Here is a 15,189-nt window from a genome sequence, read left to right as displayed (position 1 = left end):
ACACACACACACACAAACAAACATTTCACTGATTTTGGAATGAACTGCACTATTTTCCAGACTCTTCATTGAGCTCCCTGCATGTATTAGTCAGGCAGATCTACAGCTTGGCTCCTGAGCCTGGCCTCTCTACCTGGATAGTTAAAGAGGCAGCTGCTGGTTCATCAACAAGCCAGAACAGCTCGCCCTTAGTTGGGACAACTCGTGCTGCTGGAAACGGTGAAGCTTCTCCATCCTCCAACACTTCCTGCAAATAAAAAGAGAGAAATTAATGTGCTACAATAGCACAAACACAAAACTATAAAGCATGAGGTTATTACAGTTTAGCGTTTTCTAATTAGTTTTTTTTTTTTTCCATTTTGACTTTGTTTTTAAATTAAGTTTCAGTTAATTTTCAGATTTTTTCTATTTCTGTTCATTTTTTATTCTTTGAAAATATTTTAGTTTAGTTTTTATTAGTTTAAGGTTAACTTTTTAAATTATTATTTTATGGATTGTATATTGTTGGGCGTTTGTCAACAAAAACACAACTGTTTGAAAACATCCAGAGTCTCAATAAACATGATAATCAGAGCCTCGTCAACAAGTTGTAATTACATTTTTACTAAACTAACAAATACTAAAAACTTGCCTCTATATTTTTATTTAATTTGTTAGTTTTAAAGTTTGCAAAAGTTGTTTCAGATGTTTTGAAAAATCTAGTTTTCACATCTAGTTTTAGATTACTGTATAAAAATATAATAAATGAATAAATGCAATGATTTCTGCTCAAAGTCACATCTCTGGCTTATTTAGTCCCATCAGTGTTTCTTCTGGCCCCAGTCCTCCTTTCAACTATAAATATTGAGTCACATGGCCTAACCAAATTACCCTTGTTTCTTGGTGCGTCTCATTTTTGTCTCATCAGTGTCAAAGTTTATTTATTGCGTTATGGAAATAGTAGGGTGTTAAGATTCAGAATTTGAGATGTGTATGTTCAGCAGACGCCCCTAAGTGTTACCTTCAAAACGGGTGCTTTGCTTCCTCCTGTTGATATAAAAGCCACACAACGTGCAGAGTTCACCGCTGGGAAAGTCATAGTTACACGCTGTGGCGGTGGTTTGGGAGAGTCGCTGATAGGAGCCACAATCTTCTTGGTTTCCTGAATATGGGGTGCACCCAAAGGCAATAACTAATCATTGCACCAAAAGTGACAATATGAGAACCAAAAGCGTATAATTTTAAACTAGCAAATATGAAGGCTCAGTTTCTCAGACATGGATTAAGCTAAAAAGCTTTTTTTTTCTCCACTGGAGCTGAACACGAAGCTTAATACATGTCTGGGAAACTGGATAATGTAACATGAGATAGATCTTTTTCAGACTTCTAACAAGGATAACTATGAAGACCATAAAATCCAAACTGTGCTGTCATAAAACCCAGTGATTATCCATGCATTGTCGAGAGAGTGACTGGAAAACTGCAGGGGGAAGACATTGTTTTCTTAGAGTAGCTAATTAGGAAACCACATACAAAAGCAAACTCAGGCATTCTTCCACAAATGCTGTGCCAGAGTTCAGTCAAATGTGCTTGATATGCCTTTTATACAAAATAACGGAGAGATAATATTTAGAAGAATGCCCAAAATGCATTTTAAGAGCACGAAACATTGTTTTTAGGATCACGATGACATATTGTGTTACAAAATAAAACACATGTTTTGAATGAACTATAAATGATTCCTTTCTTTAAAAAGCTGTAATTTTGTATCTGCACTCATTCTTTTTCATAATAATTCAACATAGATCTATTGTAGAAGACAACTGTTCATTAGAATAAGAGCCCTCACCTCCAGAAGAGGGTGGTCTGGGAAAAGAGAACAGGTGTGTCCATCAGGCCCCATTCCCAACAGCAATAGGTCAAACACAGGGAAGTCATCATCTGGGAAGACCTGTGTGTTTTAACAGCGAAAATAATGACGTAAACATTCTGCAGACACTAAAATCTAAAAGCCTGTGATTGCTGTGTACCTCTTTCAGTTTCCGCGTGTAATCCTCAGCGCACTCGTTCACTGGCAGAGAACAGTCGATCGTCAAGATCCCACTTTCGGGGATGTTGATCTTGGAAAATAACTGACTCTGCAACAAGATGAAAAGGTCTGCAGTTCATCCAACTGTAACAGAGCAACATACATTTATGTTAACACAAACACCAATTCAAAGAAACCTTGTACAGCCCGTAGGTGCTCTCTGGATCGTCAAAGGAAACCAGGCGCTCGTCGCAGAAACCGACCAACCACTTGCTGCAGTCCAGCTCTGACAGGGCAAGCAGCTCTTTGCTAAGCATGGACACAAGGCTTCCTCCAGAGAGTCCCAGAGTGAACCTGCCATGAGAGCCGATGGCCTTCTCAGCCCGTGAAGTCACCAGCTGGGCCAGGACTGGACCGAGCTCTGCTGATGAGGGGAAGACCAGGACTCTCCTTCCAGCCATGACTACACTCTGTGAGAAGGACTGACAAAGTAAGAAAGAAGAAAAGTGAACAACATATAAGGAAGTCAGTTACCAAACAGTTTTGCAAGCCATCATGCTATCTCTGTAAATGTGATTTACTCAGTCGTTTAATTTAATTTATTTTTAATTTTACACTGTTGTGAAGCTGTTATTTTTGCACTACTTTGAGCAAACTTAATTGGCTTGTCTTATGATTAGACCACTCAAAAAAAGAAAAGAAAAAGAAAGCCATTAACGCAAGAGCAACAAAGCATCGCATCTTAAACCAACCAGCCTCGCAGGGCAACGTTTACCTCTACGAGTTCCCTCATAGTGACATTCATTTACCTTGTAGTTGGAATCTCTGAGGCAGGTTATCGTGAGGATTTTCAGTTGGCAAATGGGCAAATGTAATTCACCACACTGCTTCCTGAAGCGAGTTTTCACCCACCAATCACATTCCGATTGATAACGTGCTGCATTCTGGTTAGCGTAGTCCCGAACAACAACCACGACGTCAAAGGCGTTAAAAAGTAAACGTAGGTTGCAATGAGCAAATCGCCCCGGAAGCTGTGGTAACTTTTACAAATCAACAATCATCCCTGATGTCAAAACAGGACTCTTTGTCAACATTAGCGCTAATTTTAAAGTTTTGTTTGTAATTGCGATGCTTCCTCCCAGCCGACAGATGGAAACACTGAACCCACTTCAGCCCCACTCGAGTTTTGGAGCGACACTCACGCGTACCTCGAAGGCATGCACATGCAGCTTTTCTCCTGCATTACATTTCAACAACATCTTTGCTGTGGCCATTAAGACCCCCGTGACAGCGTCAGGTCGTTCGCGTGATACTACTGGACCGTGACAGGAAAGCCAAAACAAAACAAACAGAAATCATGTCGACAGTCTTCTCTTTCCAGACACAGCTCGTCTCCATCATGGATGCGTTATCCAAAACAGCTGTAATGGAAATAAGCAAACTGGTCGAAATCGAGTCAAAGATGCTCAAGATCGAGATAACTCGCGGGCGCAACGAAATCGCCTCGCTTACAGAGAAACTACAGCTGATGGAGAAGCTGCTTTATATGGCACAGGGGGGCAGGCAGGATGCGACAGAAGTGAGCTTAGTTGGAAGGGACGGTTTAGAAAACGGAGTACTGGAGACTGAAAGAACAAGACTTGAAATTAAAAGGTAGGTATGTTGCTTTGTGTGTATATTATGGAACGTAGCTGTTTGCTGTGTTCTCCTTGCTTGGTGTGTTTAATCTCAGTGTTTTTCATCCTAGTGAAATCCCGTGGGAAAGTTTTTCTTCTGAGACTGGCAGTTTGCATCAAGGTGAAGAGTATGCTGCAACAGAAGTAAGTCTGCAATAACCAGCCATTTATTTCTTGTTATCATAGCTGATTACTCTGTGGCTGATATTTATAACCAATGCCCTTTCCCCCCCTGTCTTATCAGCTTCCAAACCAACCCAAAGAGCACCCAGAACTGGTAGTGGTGAAAGAGGAGCCATGTGAGGTGGACGATGGAAACACTCAACAAGACAGGACAGCTGAAAACAGTGACTATAAATTTGCTTATTATGTCGGATTGCACAGCTGTATGTGAAATTCACGAGGACTTTCAGTAACCATGCTGGATTTGACTTTTCTGCTCATCATAGTTGTACTAAATTGTCATAACTGTTACACCTTCTATCATCAAGGTCATTTCTACAAAAAGAAAATCTGAATTTTAACTTGTACGTCTACTTTCAACAGGAAGAGAAACAGTCACAGACGCCCAGAAGGCTCCAAATGTGATGCAGCGTCCCAAACACATTGCAGACCACCAGCAGCCACTGTTTACTGATAGCTTTGTGCCTCTAAGCTCCCTGCCATCTTTCAGTGAAACAGTGAGGAGGGAAACGCACTGGAACCCACAGCTTACACCTGCCGACACAACCCTAGAAGTTGGGAAAAGCTTGGCTCAAAATATAACCTCCCAAAGCTTAAGTGTGCTCAGAAATATGAAGCTTCATAACTTGAGGAACTCAACCACTAAGAGGTTTGGCTGCTTGCAGTGTGGCAAGAGCTTCAGATGCTTTAGTCAGCTTGAAATACACCAGAGAAGCCATACTGGGGAGAAGCCGTTCAGATGCACACTATGCGGAAAGCGATACGCACAAAAAGGACACCTGTATACACATCAGCGTACGCACACTGGGGAGAAGCCGTATCGTTGTCCTGTTTGTGGAAAGGGCTTTATTCAGAAATGCACACTCGATATGCATCAGCGTACACACACTGGAGAAAAACCCTTTGTTTGTATCAAATGTGGCAAAGGCTTTACAAAGAACTGCAATCTGAAAAAACACCTCGCAGTACACCTTGATCCTACTTCAAATGTATATGGTAGTGACTCCAGTGCACCGATGTTTAGTGGGACATTTGTAAATGGAACCTCTTAAGACATCAATCATATGTAACATCTGTATTTTTGTTCTGGAAAATAAAGTTATATTTGTTCCAGAATTGAGTTTTTGATGCTTGCTTTTCAAATGGTTTAATATTTTGGATGCATTTACTGTGTGTGTGTGTGTGTGTGTGTGTGTGTGTGTGTGTGTGTGTGTGTGTGTGTGTGTGTGTGGTTTAAAAAAAAAATTACTCTAAGTTACACAGTTGCATATTTACATTTTTAAGTCAGGGAAACACAAGTGAAGCATTTGACAGCATTTTCCTTGGGCTGGCATTACTTGAGATGGTTCAGACCCACAACAGAAATTTGTGACTTGTCCATACCCGTCTGAGATTGTGGGCTTAATGTTATGTTTATATTAGTTAATTAAATTAGCTATACAGATATATGCTGTGTGTACGCTATATAATAACTATATGCGGTGAAGAAATGGTTAGCAATGTTGACTCAGAGTAAGAAGGTTAGTGGATCTTCATCTAAGTCCTTCTTGCTGTTAGGAAACATTGCTATCCAGTGGACCACTATGCCATCTATATCACCCATTCACAAAACAATCATAATTGAACAGAAAATATTCTTAATCTTAAAAAAATCTGAATTAAGGATTTTAAAGTGCTTCATTGTTACCACTAGAGGGAAGTGATTCTAATAGAGTGATTTAAAAAGCCATATCAATGAAACTATTATCATCCCAGTTTCTACTATTAACTAACAATTACAAAATGAATGAATGAATGTTCTTCATAGTGACACTCATTTTGCTAAAAGTCACACCGATACTTATCATGCTGGCAACAAAGTTGTGTTGCAGATTAGTGACCGAGAGAGGGCGCTCAACATTACTGTGTATATTCTAAATAAGTACAGACGCTGTGAGAATAAAATAAAAAGATACATTTATTTGTTATACTTTGCTCGTTGTATGTGAATTCACAGTGGTTCCTTGCCATCGCAGGGCTGTGAATTGCACGGACAGTGTGGTGGAGAGGTTGGCAATAAGGTGTGATTTTAAAGAGATGTCTTTATTTCCACATATATTGTTATAATAGGGAGATAAAACATCTGTGCAGGCAGAAAACATATTCTAATGCTGCGTTGAATTTTCCACTGTGTTGTCTTCAGCAGCTTGGGGGTGGGGGCGAAGAAAGCGTGTTCCCACAATTCCTTGCGGCACAGCTGTACATTTCATATTTGATTAAAGGAGCTGCGTTCCTACGCTGAGAATCGTTTCAATATTTCCAAATACTGAGCCTCGCTGACGAAATGATGTGCGACACCACAAACCGCAGTTTTAGGACGCAGCTGGCCGTTATTCTGGATAAGCTAACAAAGGCGGCTCTGGTTGAAATAAGCAACCTGGCTGATGAGTGCTCCTCCGTCCTTCACACCGAGATATCCTTGCACAAGACGGAGAACGAGGCGCTGAAGAAGAGGTGCTACTCTTTGGAGGTCCAGCTGAGAGCAGCGAGGGAGGCACAGACGTACCCCGAACACGTCAACAACAGCGTCAGTCGCCGGGATCGGCACCCTGCAGGTAAGAAATCGGTGCAGACTGGTACATACCAGGGGGCTTCCACATCCTGCATGATATTTATAGTATGGGGCTAGAATTACAGTGGACCGAATAGCTTTATTGCATATAATCTCTTCTGAGATTCTACTCTGCATACTGGTGATCATCATTCTCTAGCAAGTCCCAATGTTGCATGTTTCTCTTCTTCCAGAACAGCACCAACCTGCTCCAGCCATTGATGGAGTTTTTGGGAAGGACTGGTGCATGGACCTGTGGAGAGAAGAGAAGCTGCCCTCTCAAAGAAGAGAACCAGTGGAGACTGCCGCTACAACCAGCATGGGAGCTGCGGTTGGTGAATCAGTTGCAGTCTGGGTTTAAGTTTTGTATTTGTAACAAGCAGCAAACTAGCTGAATGATTGCTGTGTTCATAGCTACTTGTCATTTCTTGTTGGTAGGCAATCAATATGATGGAAAGAGAACCTGATCTGATTTTTGTCAAGGAGGAGATGTTTGACGATTATCCCATTGGACAGCAGAGGAGGCTCACAGACAACAGAAAAAGTAAGTGCATATTAAAAAGACACCAAACACAAGTCATAATCCCGTCCTGTGTGTGTACTGGTTTACAGTGGCTCTCTTTTTAACAGTTGTTGGGATGTTTGAAGAGGACAGCATGCTTCAAAGATCTGTTGATGATCTCCAACTTCACTCGGGGGAATTGAACAACTTCTCTATGACGACTGACAGTGAAATACAGCAACGCGCACAGCCGACAATTATGGACAAATTAATAGACGATGCGGCGATGGGCGCTCTGATTAACAACACAAATCCTCCTTCAGTTGCCACAGAATACTCAGACTATACGAACAGTATTCACATGAACGCAACCAAAGAACTCAACCTTCAGGAAAAACCGGTGAAGCCAACCAAACAGTTTGAGTGTTTATTTTGTGGAAAAATATTCAACTATTTAAGCAGCCTGAAAGTCCACATTAGGCGACACTCGGGCGAGAAGCCCTTCAGCTGCCCAGTGTGCGGAAAGAGGTTTGCACAGAAGACGTACCTGAAACTGCACCAACGTGTGCACTCGGGTGAAAAGCCGTACAGCTGTCCAGACTGTGGAAAAAGTTTTTCTCAGAAAAGCTCTTTGAATATACATATCCGGACACACACGGGTGTAAAGCCTTATAGCTGTGTGGATTGTGGGAAATGTTATGCGTACAAGTATGGTTTAAATCACCACCAGTGTTTCAATTTGTCGGTCAAACCAGAAGCTTTTGACAGAAGTGCTCTCAGTATCACCCACAGTTGCTCATCATCTGCCAACATGTCCATATAACCCTCAACGTGGTTTAAAAACATTATGAAGATTTGAAATACTTGTTCTATTACAAAACCAACTTTAATGCCCATGTGGTTATCATTACTGCTCATTCTTTGGCACGCTTTTAGCTTTGCTGAATTTGCATTTGTAACAACAGCCAACAACAGTATGGAAAATATGTGTCCTTTTTTAAATGAGCCATTAGACTGATGGGATTCAGTTTGACTGGTTGGAGTCCCCAAGACATTTCACATCACGCTTAACAAGGAAATGATCAAAAATGAGAGAGAACTTCTGATCCATGATGAAAAAAAAAAAAAAAAAAAAGCTTTGCCGGCTTCTCATCCATGCACGTGTAACATGTTTAAATACCTCATGTTTCAGACCACAAAAGGCTTGCCCAAGCTGGTGGCAAAATAATTACTTTAGGCAGGTTCTCCATGATTTGCACATGTGTAGCATAAACCTTCAAACTACCTCTTCACATCAAAATAGAAGTAGATTAAATCAGTTTGTGTCATGTTTTATATTCCACATATGCCTAGACTTATTTTTAGGCAACATACATTGTTTCTTTGAAAAAAATGTTATTGATATTTAAAAAAAAAAATGCTTGTGTTTGTCATATAATATTTGAATGAATTCCAAAAAGTTTCAAGATTAAGTAGTGTTACTGTTTGAAATAAATATTTATATTGTGTTGAACTGTCTTAATGTCCAAACGGAGATTTACAACAAATGTTCCTGTAATAATTGCCCTGAACAGTCTACGCTGACCCAGCTCAGTGAATTATATTTACCAAAGAAAAATCTGTTCCTGAAACTCCTCCCCTTTGTACTCACATGCACGTTCATCGTTATAAACCTTGTAACTAAAACTGACAAATTTGTGAGTTTTGAACAAAAAAAGCAATTTTAAAAAGTAGAAAATGTAAGAAATTATATCATAATGTAAACATTTGCATTTTATTTGTAAAGTCAAAACACCAAACTACTAAAATATTTTTCTTCCATACAAGACTTTTTAAGCACAACACTACAGACTACAATTTATTACAGACGTAATTGCTAAAGTTTTAAAACCGTAGAAGAGGCGTCAAAGTTGATAAGTTACTTCAGTTTGTTACTGACTGACTGCTGCTATCATGTTCTTCACGTGTCTCCTAGGTATGGGCCTCTCGCCTACAACCTCTCGATTTCTATGTGCCATTAAATGATGGTTGAGGTTCACCTTCTGCGTGAAGGTTTTCCCACATTTAACACAGCGGAACGGTCTCTCGCCCGTATGGATGCGCAGATGACACTTCAGATTGCCTTTCTGGGTAAACCCTTTCCCACATAAGCTGCACCTGTGGGGTTTCTCACCTGTGTGGACAACGTAGTGAATCCTCAGAGCTGATGGGTTGGCAAAGCTCTTCCCGCACAACTCGCACGACTTACTGATTCTGTGAGATGGCACTGGAGGCAGGCAGCTGTGTGAGTTTAACTTGTTCCTGTGTGGGAAGTGTTGCTTACAGATGCTGCAAAAGTTTGACTTGTGTGACTTCATGTGGTGTGTTAGAGTGCCCTTGTGAAAGAATGTCCTGTTACATATTTGACAAGTAAATCTCTCTCTGTTTTGATTTCTGGAAGTTTCTGTGTTACGCACATTAAAGTCATCGTGAGACTCTTTATCCACAGCAGAGTCTTTTTCTGTACTGTCTACTGGCATTGTTTGCTGCTCCTCGTGGCTGGGCCCAACTTCAGTAGTGTTCACTGCTGGCTCCTGCTGACTTTCCTGAACAAACTGAACATCATCATCATCGTTGTCATCCTCTTCGATTGGAATGATATGAGTGCTGAAAGCTTCTTCTGTATCATTGATGGATACCACCTGCACAGATGGTTCTTCAATACCACCCACCGATACAACCTGTTCCCCATCTTGATCAAAAGACAGACTGCAAGTGCTGCCATCGAACGTGTAACCAACAGAAAGTTGCTCTGATTCCTCAGCCACGCTGTCTTCATGTTCTGCTGCACAAAAGCAAAAATTCAAACACTGAAAAAGCTACTAAAGCTGCTACATCTGCAGGGTATATTCCCCTGGCTAAGTTCTTCTTCCCTCACTTACCTTCTGTGCTGAGCGTTTCTTGCTGGCAGCGACTGACAGCATCCCCCTCGTAGTCTTCCTCTTTGATCTCAGTCACAGTTATTTGGTCAGATAGTGCTGTCACAGACTACAAAACAGAAAACATCCGATCCTAAATTGTAGTTTAATACAGCAATATGTTTGTAACAGTAATGCTTTGTCAGTTGTAACTAATGATGAAATGATTAGCAGCAAATTTTGATATAAAACCAAAACAAAAAGATGCTGTGGAAGATGTGCATGTGTTTTGATTTTTTAATATCATAAATACGCCATATTATTCCAAATGAATTGTTTACCATTACTTTGTTTACATTTTATTATTAAACACATTTAAAATAAGGTCTGCTTTTCAATGTGCATAAGCAGAATGTGTGTACCCTGGTAATCAGTATTCTATATTAAACCATTTATATATGTTGCCTGTCTGGAAACTCTGTTATAAATTGCTCATAGGCATAAAGACAGCAAATACGTCATACCCGAGTCTAACTTGTTCTCACCTTATCAGGGGACTGTGGTGAGTCTGTGTATCTCTGCAGACTGTACGGGTCTCTGTCTTTCCATAGATTCATGCACCAATCTTTCCCAAAGATTCCCTCTATGGTGGGAGGCCCAGGCACTAAAGAAAGGTCAAACAATAAAAGTATGAAATAAACACACAACGAAATACAAAAGTGATGGCGATCACGAAATCAGATTTGCTTTTGCGAATAAATTCAGCTACCAGCAGCATCCTCGTCTCTGAAGCACACAGTTTGCACACCCACACTGCGATAACTTTTGCACAAACTAGGGGCGTCGCTTCTCACTATAGTCAGCTTGCACTCCAGGCTGTTTACTTTCTCTGCCAGGGCTGAATTTGCAAACAGGAGCCGAGACAGCTCCTGCCGCAGCTCAGCCGAGTCTTCGTCCACAAGTTTGCAGACCTGGCTCAAAGCAGACCTGGCCATCGTCTCCATGATGGACGAGAGCTGCGAGTGAAAAGAGCGGCGGCTCGCCATGGCTGCTGATTGTGGCTACGACACAAACAGCTCAGAGAAAGTATGCTTAAAATCCAACGTGCGATGTCGTTAGCTAGCAAAGAAAACGAAAACGCTCATTGGCTGAACACGTAACTAATCAAGCTAATCTGAGGTAACGACACACACAAAGCGGGACCCAAATAAATGTTGCAACTGTGACGTATTTCCGGTGGATGTAACCGGTCAGCTGCGTTGTATTAGAAAGCTTCCTGGTTTAGCAAATGAAAGCAGAAGCAGCTGACTGTCTCTTCATCAAATTAATTAAATGCAATACGTTTCCTCGCATATCGACGCAGATTTGAGCAGACCGGATCCGGGACCAACGCAGCTGCGAAAATGAACACGGAGAAAGACTTTTCGCCGTTGACGCCCAACATCGTCAGGGCTCTGAATGATAAACTGTACGAAAAGAGGAAAGTCGCAGCTCTAGAGATCGAGAAGCTGGTGCGGGAGTTTGTGGCTCAGAACAACGCCACTCAAATCAGACATGTGATCCAGATTTTAGCCTCGGAGTTTGCCCTCTCTCAACACCCGCACAGCCGGAAAGGGGGTCTCATTGGACTGGCAGCTTGCTCCATCGCCCTCGGAAAAGAGTCGGGTCTGTATCTGAAGGAGCTCATTGAGCCTGTACTCACGTGTTTCAATGACTCAGACAGCCGCTTGCGCTACTACGCCTGTGAGGCCCTCTATAACATAGTCAAAGTGGCTAGGGGAGCTGTGCTGCCCCACTTCAACCTGCTTTTTGATGGTCTCAGCAAACTTGCAGCAGATCCTGACCCAAATGTAAAAAGCGGATCTGAACTCCTTGATAGACTACTGAAAGACATTGTCACCGAAAGCAACAGTTTTGACTTAGTGGCATTTGTTCCACTGTTGAGAGAGAGAATCTACTCCAACAATCAGTATGCCAGGCAGTTTATAATTTCTTGGATTCATGTTCTGGAGTCTGTGCCAGACATCCACCTGTTAGACTATCTCCCTGAGATCTTGGATGGGCTCTTCCAGATCATGGGGGACAATAGCAAAGAGATTAGAAAGACCTGCGAGGTGGTGCTTGGAGAGTTTCTAAAGGAGATTAAGAAGATTCCCTCTACTGTGAAGTTTGCTGAGATGGCCAACATATTGGTTATCCACTGCCAGGCTGCAGATGAGACCAAATTAACAAATGATCTGATCCAGCTGACAGCTATGACATGGATGAGGGAGTTCATCCAGCTTGCGGGCAGAGTGATGCTTCCGTACTCTTCTGGCATCCTGACTGCAGTGCTGCCTTGCCTTTCCTATGATGACAGAAAGAAGAATACTAAAGAAGCTGCTAGTGCTTGTAATTACAGTCTAATGAAACTGGTCACTCCCGAGGATGATGAGGAAGAGGAGGAGGAAAGGCGTGAAAGCACAGGGTCACCATCTAAGGAAAATGACAAGCCCAAAACAGAGACAGACAGCAATGATATGCTGAATGCATCCCAGGAGTCTGTTGGTTTCAGCAATATCAGTTTCTTCACTCCAGCAAGTGCTGATAGGCCTCAGGTAACTCTGGACCTGGATGGCATTGTTCAGGTGTTGGACCGCCACCTTCATGACTCCTCCACTGGCATGATGACCCGCATAGCTGTGCTTAAATGGCTTTATCACCTCTACATCAAGACACCACGCAAAATGTTCCGCCACACAGACAGTCTCTTTCCCATGCTCCTGAAAACTCTGTCCGATGAGTCCGATGAGGTCATACTGAAAGATCTGGAGGTCTTAGCTGAGATAGCATCATCCCCTGCTGGCCAAACAGACCAAAATTTGTCCTGTGACAACGCTGACAATAAAGTGGTGCTCAAGGTACCAGAGAGTGTGAAGCCTGCACAGCAGTCCAGCACAGGATCCAAGGGGGTGGACTCATCCCCCTCCACTCCCAGTATGAACTCTTATTTTTACAAGTTCATGATCAACCTGCTCAAGCGTTTCAGTCTGGAGAGAAAGCTTTTGGAGAACAGAGGAGCTTTCATCATCAGACAGTTGTGTCTGTTGCTTCATGCAGAGAACATCTTCCACTCCATGGCTGACATCCTGTTGAAGGAGGAGGACCTTAAATTTGCGTCCACCATGGTTCAGACACTCAACACTATCCTGCTCACCTCAGCTGAGCTCTTTGAGTTGCGCAACCAGCTGAAAGACCTGCGCACTCAGGAGAGCTGTGCTTTGTTTTGCTGCCTGTATCGTTCCTGGTGCCACAACCCTGTGGCGACTGTCTCACTTTGTTTCCTCACGCAGAACTACAAGCATGCCTATGATTTGATCCAAAAGTTTGGAAATCTCGAGGTTACAGTTGACTTCCTGATGGAGGTCGACAAGCTTGTACAGCTTATAGAAAGCCCCATTTTTACATACTTGCGTCTGCAGCTCCTCGATGTGGAGAACAACCCATACCTGATAAAGGCACTGTACGGTCTGCTGATGCTGCTGCCTCAGAGCCAGGCCTTTCAACTGCTCTCCCACCGCTTGAGTTGTGTTCCCAATCCAGAGCTCATGAGGACTGTAGATGAATCCAAGTATATGGACTCTAAACAGCACGTGGCTTCCAGACGTGCCTCTCACACTCAGGTGGATTACAGTGAGCTGCTCCAGCATTTTGAACGTGTCCAGAGCAAACACCTTGAGGTACGACACCAGCGCTCTGGGCGTTCCTCTGATCACCATGACAGGAAGCTGATGTGAAGTTATTATACCATAGTAGGATGAGATTAAAAAAACAAATATCAAGGAGTGAAATAATAATATGGTTGTAAGATGAGAACTGTTACTGAAGCCAAATAGTATAACAATAGTAAGTCAAATTGTAAGTGTTTGCTAATGAAATACTAGGTAAAAATAAATCAAATAATCAGAATATGTATTTAATACAGCACACTACAAGGCAAATTAATAGTTAATTTCTTCTGTGTAAATTTAGTATGGAAAATGTACATAGTTGCTCATAACTCATCTAATATTGGTCATATTAGGCAATATCTTGAGTTCCCATTATACCCTGTCAGTTTGTTTTTCTTTTTAAAGGTAAATTAAATATTCGCAATGTTAAACTGACAATCATTTACTTTAATCATTTATTCTAGAGTTAAATGGTGCACAAGTAATTCACCATGTAATTAAATTTCCATGTGAGCCACTGTATTTCTGTGGTATACTTGGTTTAGTAGTACTACTAGAGTTTATGTTCAGTTTGGCCTTAACCTCACTTCAGCCAGAAAAGAAATCTTTTTAAGATTGACTGCGCTAAAGTAAGACTTCAAACTTGAAGGAGCTGATGAATGGTCTATGCTGTTGTTTTGTTTCACAACAACTTACTTACACACTTTGAGCATTTAATTCTTTTGCTTTTTTTTTGTACAGTGTCTGTTCTGCTTACTCATCAATGCTCTTTTGTCTTTGCACATTTGTCATTCCAATGTGAAAATGATTAAAGTGGACCATGTGATTCGAAACATTTCAGTGTTGTTTTTAAAATGTCTTAAAATAACAAATAATTACTATATTGTTAATAGTCAGACATTTTCTTTTAGAAAGTTAAGCCAACTTTTGCACCATATTTTCAGTATTTAAATTATGTTTGAAGAGAAGGCGTTCTCAGTTTTTGTCACATTGGGACACTGACTGGGAGTTATTCTGTCATAATAGGCTGTTAATAGTAAAAAAAAACCAACAACAACAACAAAAATCCCCTCTCGCCCCTGCTGGCGGTCAGTCCTTCAAGATCATGTCCTCTACCAGAGGCCTGGGAGCTTGAGGGTCTCTTAGCTGTTCCTAGGACTGCTCTCTTCTTAACAGAGATCTTAGATGTTGTTCCTGGGATCTGTCATATAAAACAGAAAATCCTTCTTTTTTGTTTTGTGTCAAAGAATTTATATGTGAATTTATAAACAGCCCAGTGTTAACATTACATTACATAATATTACATATATTACATACTTGTTACTATCATTATAAGTATTATTATTGCTATTACTATTACAATTATTATTTTAGACTTGGTTAATTGCTTTCCTCACTGTTTTTCTATTCTGTTTTAGGCCTGTAAGTGTATTGTTAATACCAAACCTTTTCTAGGATCTTACTTACATAAGGAATTCCTTAATTATTCCCAATGTTAATTAATTCTCCTACCAGAAAATGTATTTTAGTGCTGATCTTTGTACTTGAAAGAGGGAGTGACAGGATACACCCTGGACAGGTTACCAATCTATTGCAGGGGCACCTAAAAACAGTTTTCACTTA

The 15,189-nt window shown here is 41.3% G+C and overlaps 5 protein-coding genes across 6 annotated transcripts; 3 read left to right on the top strand and 2 right to left on the bottom strand.

The window, feature by feature from the left end:
- Positions 1-6: 6 nt before the first annotated feature.
- pgls (6-phosphogluconolactonase) lies at positions 7-2,967 on the bottom strand. Its single transcript, XM_005942303.2, has 6 exons — positions 2,818-2,967; positions 2,206-2,490; positions 2,010-2,117; positions 1,829-1,930; positions 1,001-1,141; positions 7-247 (listed from the first exon to the last, which is right to left on the bottom strand). The coding sequence occupies exons 2-6, from the start codon at positions 2,467-2,469 to the stop codon at positions 101-103; spliced, it is 762 nt and encodes a 253-aa protein (XP_005942365.1). The 5' UTR covers positions 2,470-2,490; positions 2,818-2,967; the 3' UTR covers positions 7-100.
- A 52-nt stretch (positions 2,968-3,019) lies between these two features.
- Positions 3,020-5,031, top strand: LOC102288506 (zinc finger protein 572). The gene is made up of 4 exons (XM_014340076.2): positions 3,020-3,661; positions 3,756-3,828; positions 3,929-4,031; positions 4,231-5,031. Exons 1-4 carry the CDS (start codon positions 3,366-3,368, stop codon positions 4,917-4,919), a joined length of 1,161 nt encoding a protein of 386 aa, XP_014195562.1. The 5' UTR covers positions 3,020-3,365; the 3' UTR covers positions 4,920-5,031.
- Positions 5,032-6,074: 1,043 nt separating this feature from the next.
- On the top strand, positions 6,075-8,630 carry LOC106633646 (zinc finger protein 45). The gene is made up of 4 exons (XM_014340074.2): positions 6,075-6,461; positions 6,652-6,788; positions 6,896-7,001; positions 7,088-8,630. The coding sequence occupies exons 1-4, from the start codon at positions 6,191-6,193 to the stop codon at positions 7,780-7,782; spliced, it is 1,209 nt and encodes a 402-aa protein (XP_014195560.1). The 5' UTR covers positions 6,075-6,190; the 3' UTR covers positions 7,783-8,630.
- Positions 8,631-8,711: 81 nt separating this feature from the next.
- LOC102307175 (zinc finger protein 239) lies at positions 8,712-11,077 on the bottom strand. Of its 2 annotated transcripts, none has more exons than XM_005942304.3 (4): positions 10,626-11,077; positions 10,402-10,520; positions 9,881-9,986; positions 8,712-9,783 (listed from the first exon to the last, which is right to left on the bottom strand). In XM_005942304.3, exons 1-4 carry the CDS (start codon positions 10,900-10,902, stop codon positions 8,891-8,893), a joined length of 1,395 nt encoding a protein of 464 aa, XP_005942366.1. In that variant the 5' UTR covers positions 10,903-11,077; the 3' UTR covers positions 8,712-8,890. The 2 variants fall into 2 exon arrangements, with proteins under 2 accessions (XP_005942366.1, XP_005942367.1); XM_005942305.3 differs by having other exon boundaries at positions 8,712-9,780.
- Position 11,078: 1 nt separating this feature from the next.
- On the top strand, positions 11,079-14,399 carry vac14 (vac14 homolog (S. cerevisiae)). Its single transcript, XM_005942302.3, has one exon. It carries the CDS (start codon positions 11,260-11,262, stop codon positions 13,630-13,632), a length of 2,373 nt encoding a protein of 790 aa, XP_005942364.1. The 5' UTR covers positions 11,079-11,259; the 3' UTR covers positions 13,633-14,399.
- The last annotated feature ends 790 nt before the right edge of the window (positions 14,400-15,189 follow it).

Source organism: Haplochromis burtoni, unplaced genomic scaffold (assembly GCF_018398535.1).
Source record: "Haplochromis burtoni strain Fernald_Lab_line unplaced genomic scaffold, NCSU_Asbu1 Contig_335, whole genome shotgun sequence".
NCBI classification, from domain to species: Eukaryota; Metazoa; Chordata; class Actinopteri; order Cichliformes; family Cichlidae; genus Haplochromis; species Haplochromis burtoni.
The sequence above is the reverse complement of the archived record's forward strand: the minus strand, read 5'-3'. Positions and strand labels throughout refer to the sequence as shown.

Coding starts and splice junctions, on each gene's coding strand:
- LOC106633646 (XM_014340074.2), top strand. CDS start 6,191: ATGATGTGCGACACCACAAACCGCAGTTTTAGGACGCAGCTGGCCGTT. Junction 6,789..6,895: donor CAACCAGCATGGGAGCTGCG/GTTGGTGAATCA, acceptor TCTTGTTGGTAG/GCAATCAATATGATGGAAAG. Junction 7,002..7,087: donor GCTCACAGACAACAGAAAAA/GTAAGTGCATAT, acceptor TCTTTTTAACAG/TTGTTGGGATGTTTGAAGAG.
- LOC102288506 (XM_014340076.2), top strand. CDS start 3,366: ATGTCGACAGTCTTCTCTTTCCAGACACAGCTCGTCTCCATCATGGAT. Junction 3,829..3,928: donor AAGAGTATGCTGCAACAGAA/GTAAGTCTGCAA, acceptor CTGTCTTATCAG/CTTCCAAACCAACCCAAAGA. Junction 4,032..4,230: donor AGACAGGACAGCTGAAAACA/GTGACTATAAAT, acceptor TACTTTCAACAG/GAAGAGAAACAGTCACAGAC.
- pgls (XM_005942303.2), bottom strand. CDS start 2,469: ATGGCTGGAAGGAGAGTCCTGGTCTTCCCCTCATCAGCAGAGCTCGGT. Junction 1,142..1,828: donor CAGACCACCCTCTTCTGGAG/GTGAGGGCTCTT, acceptor CCCCATATTCAG/GAAACCAAGAAGATTGTGGC. Junction 248..1,000: donor GCAAAGCACCCGTTTTGAAG/GTAACACTTAGG, acceptor TTTTATTTGCAG/GAAGTGTTGGAGGATGGAGA.
- vac14 (XM_005942302.3), top strand. CDS start 11,260: ATGAACACGGAGAAAGACTTTTCGCCGTTGACGCCCAACATCGTCAGG.
- LOC102307175 (XM_005942304.3), bottom strand. CDS start 10,902: ATGGCGAGCCGCCGCTCTTTTCACTCGCAGCTCTCGTCCATCATGGAG. Junction 10,521..10,625: donor CAGAGACGAGGATGCTGCTG/GTAGCTGAATTT, acceptor ACCTTTCTTTAG/TGCCTGGGCCTCCCACCATA. Junction 9,987..10,401: donor CACCACAGTCCCCTGATAAG/GTGAGAACAAGT, acceptor TCTGTTTTGTAG/TCTGTGACAGCACTATCTGA.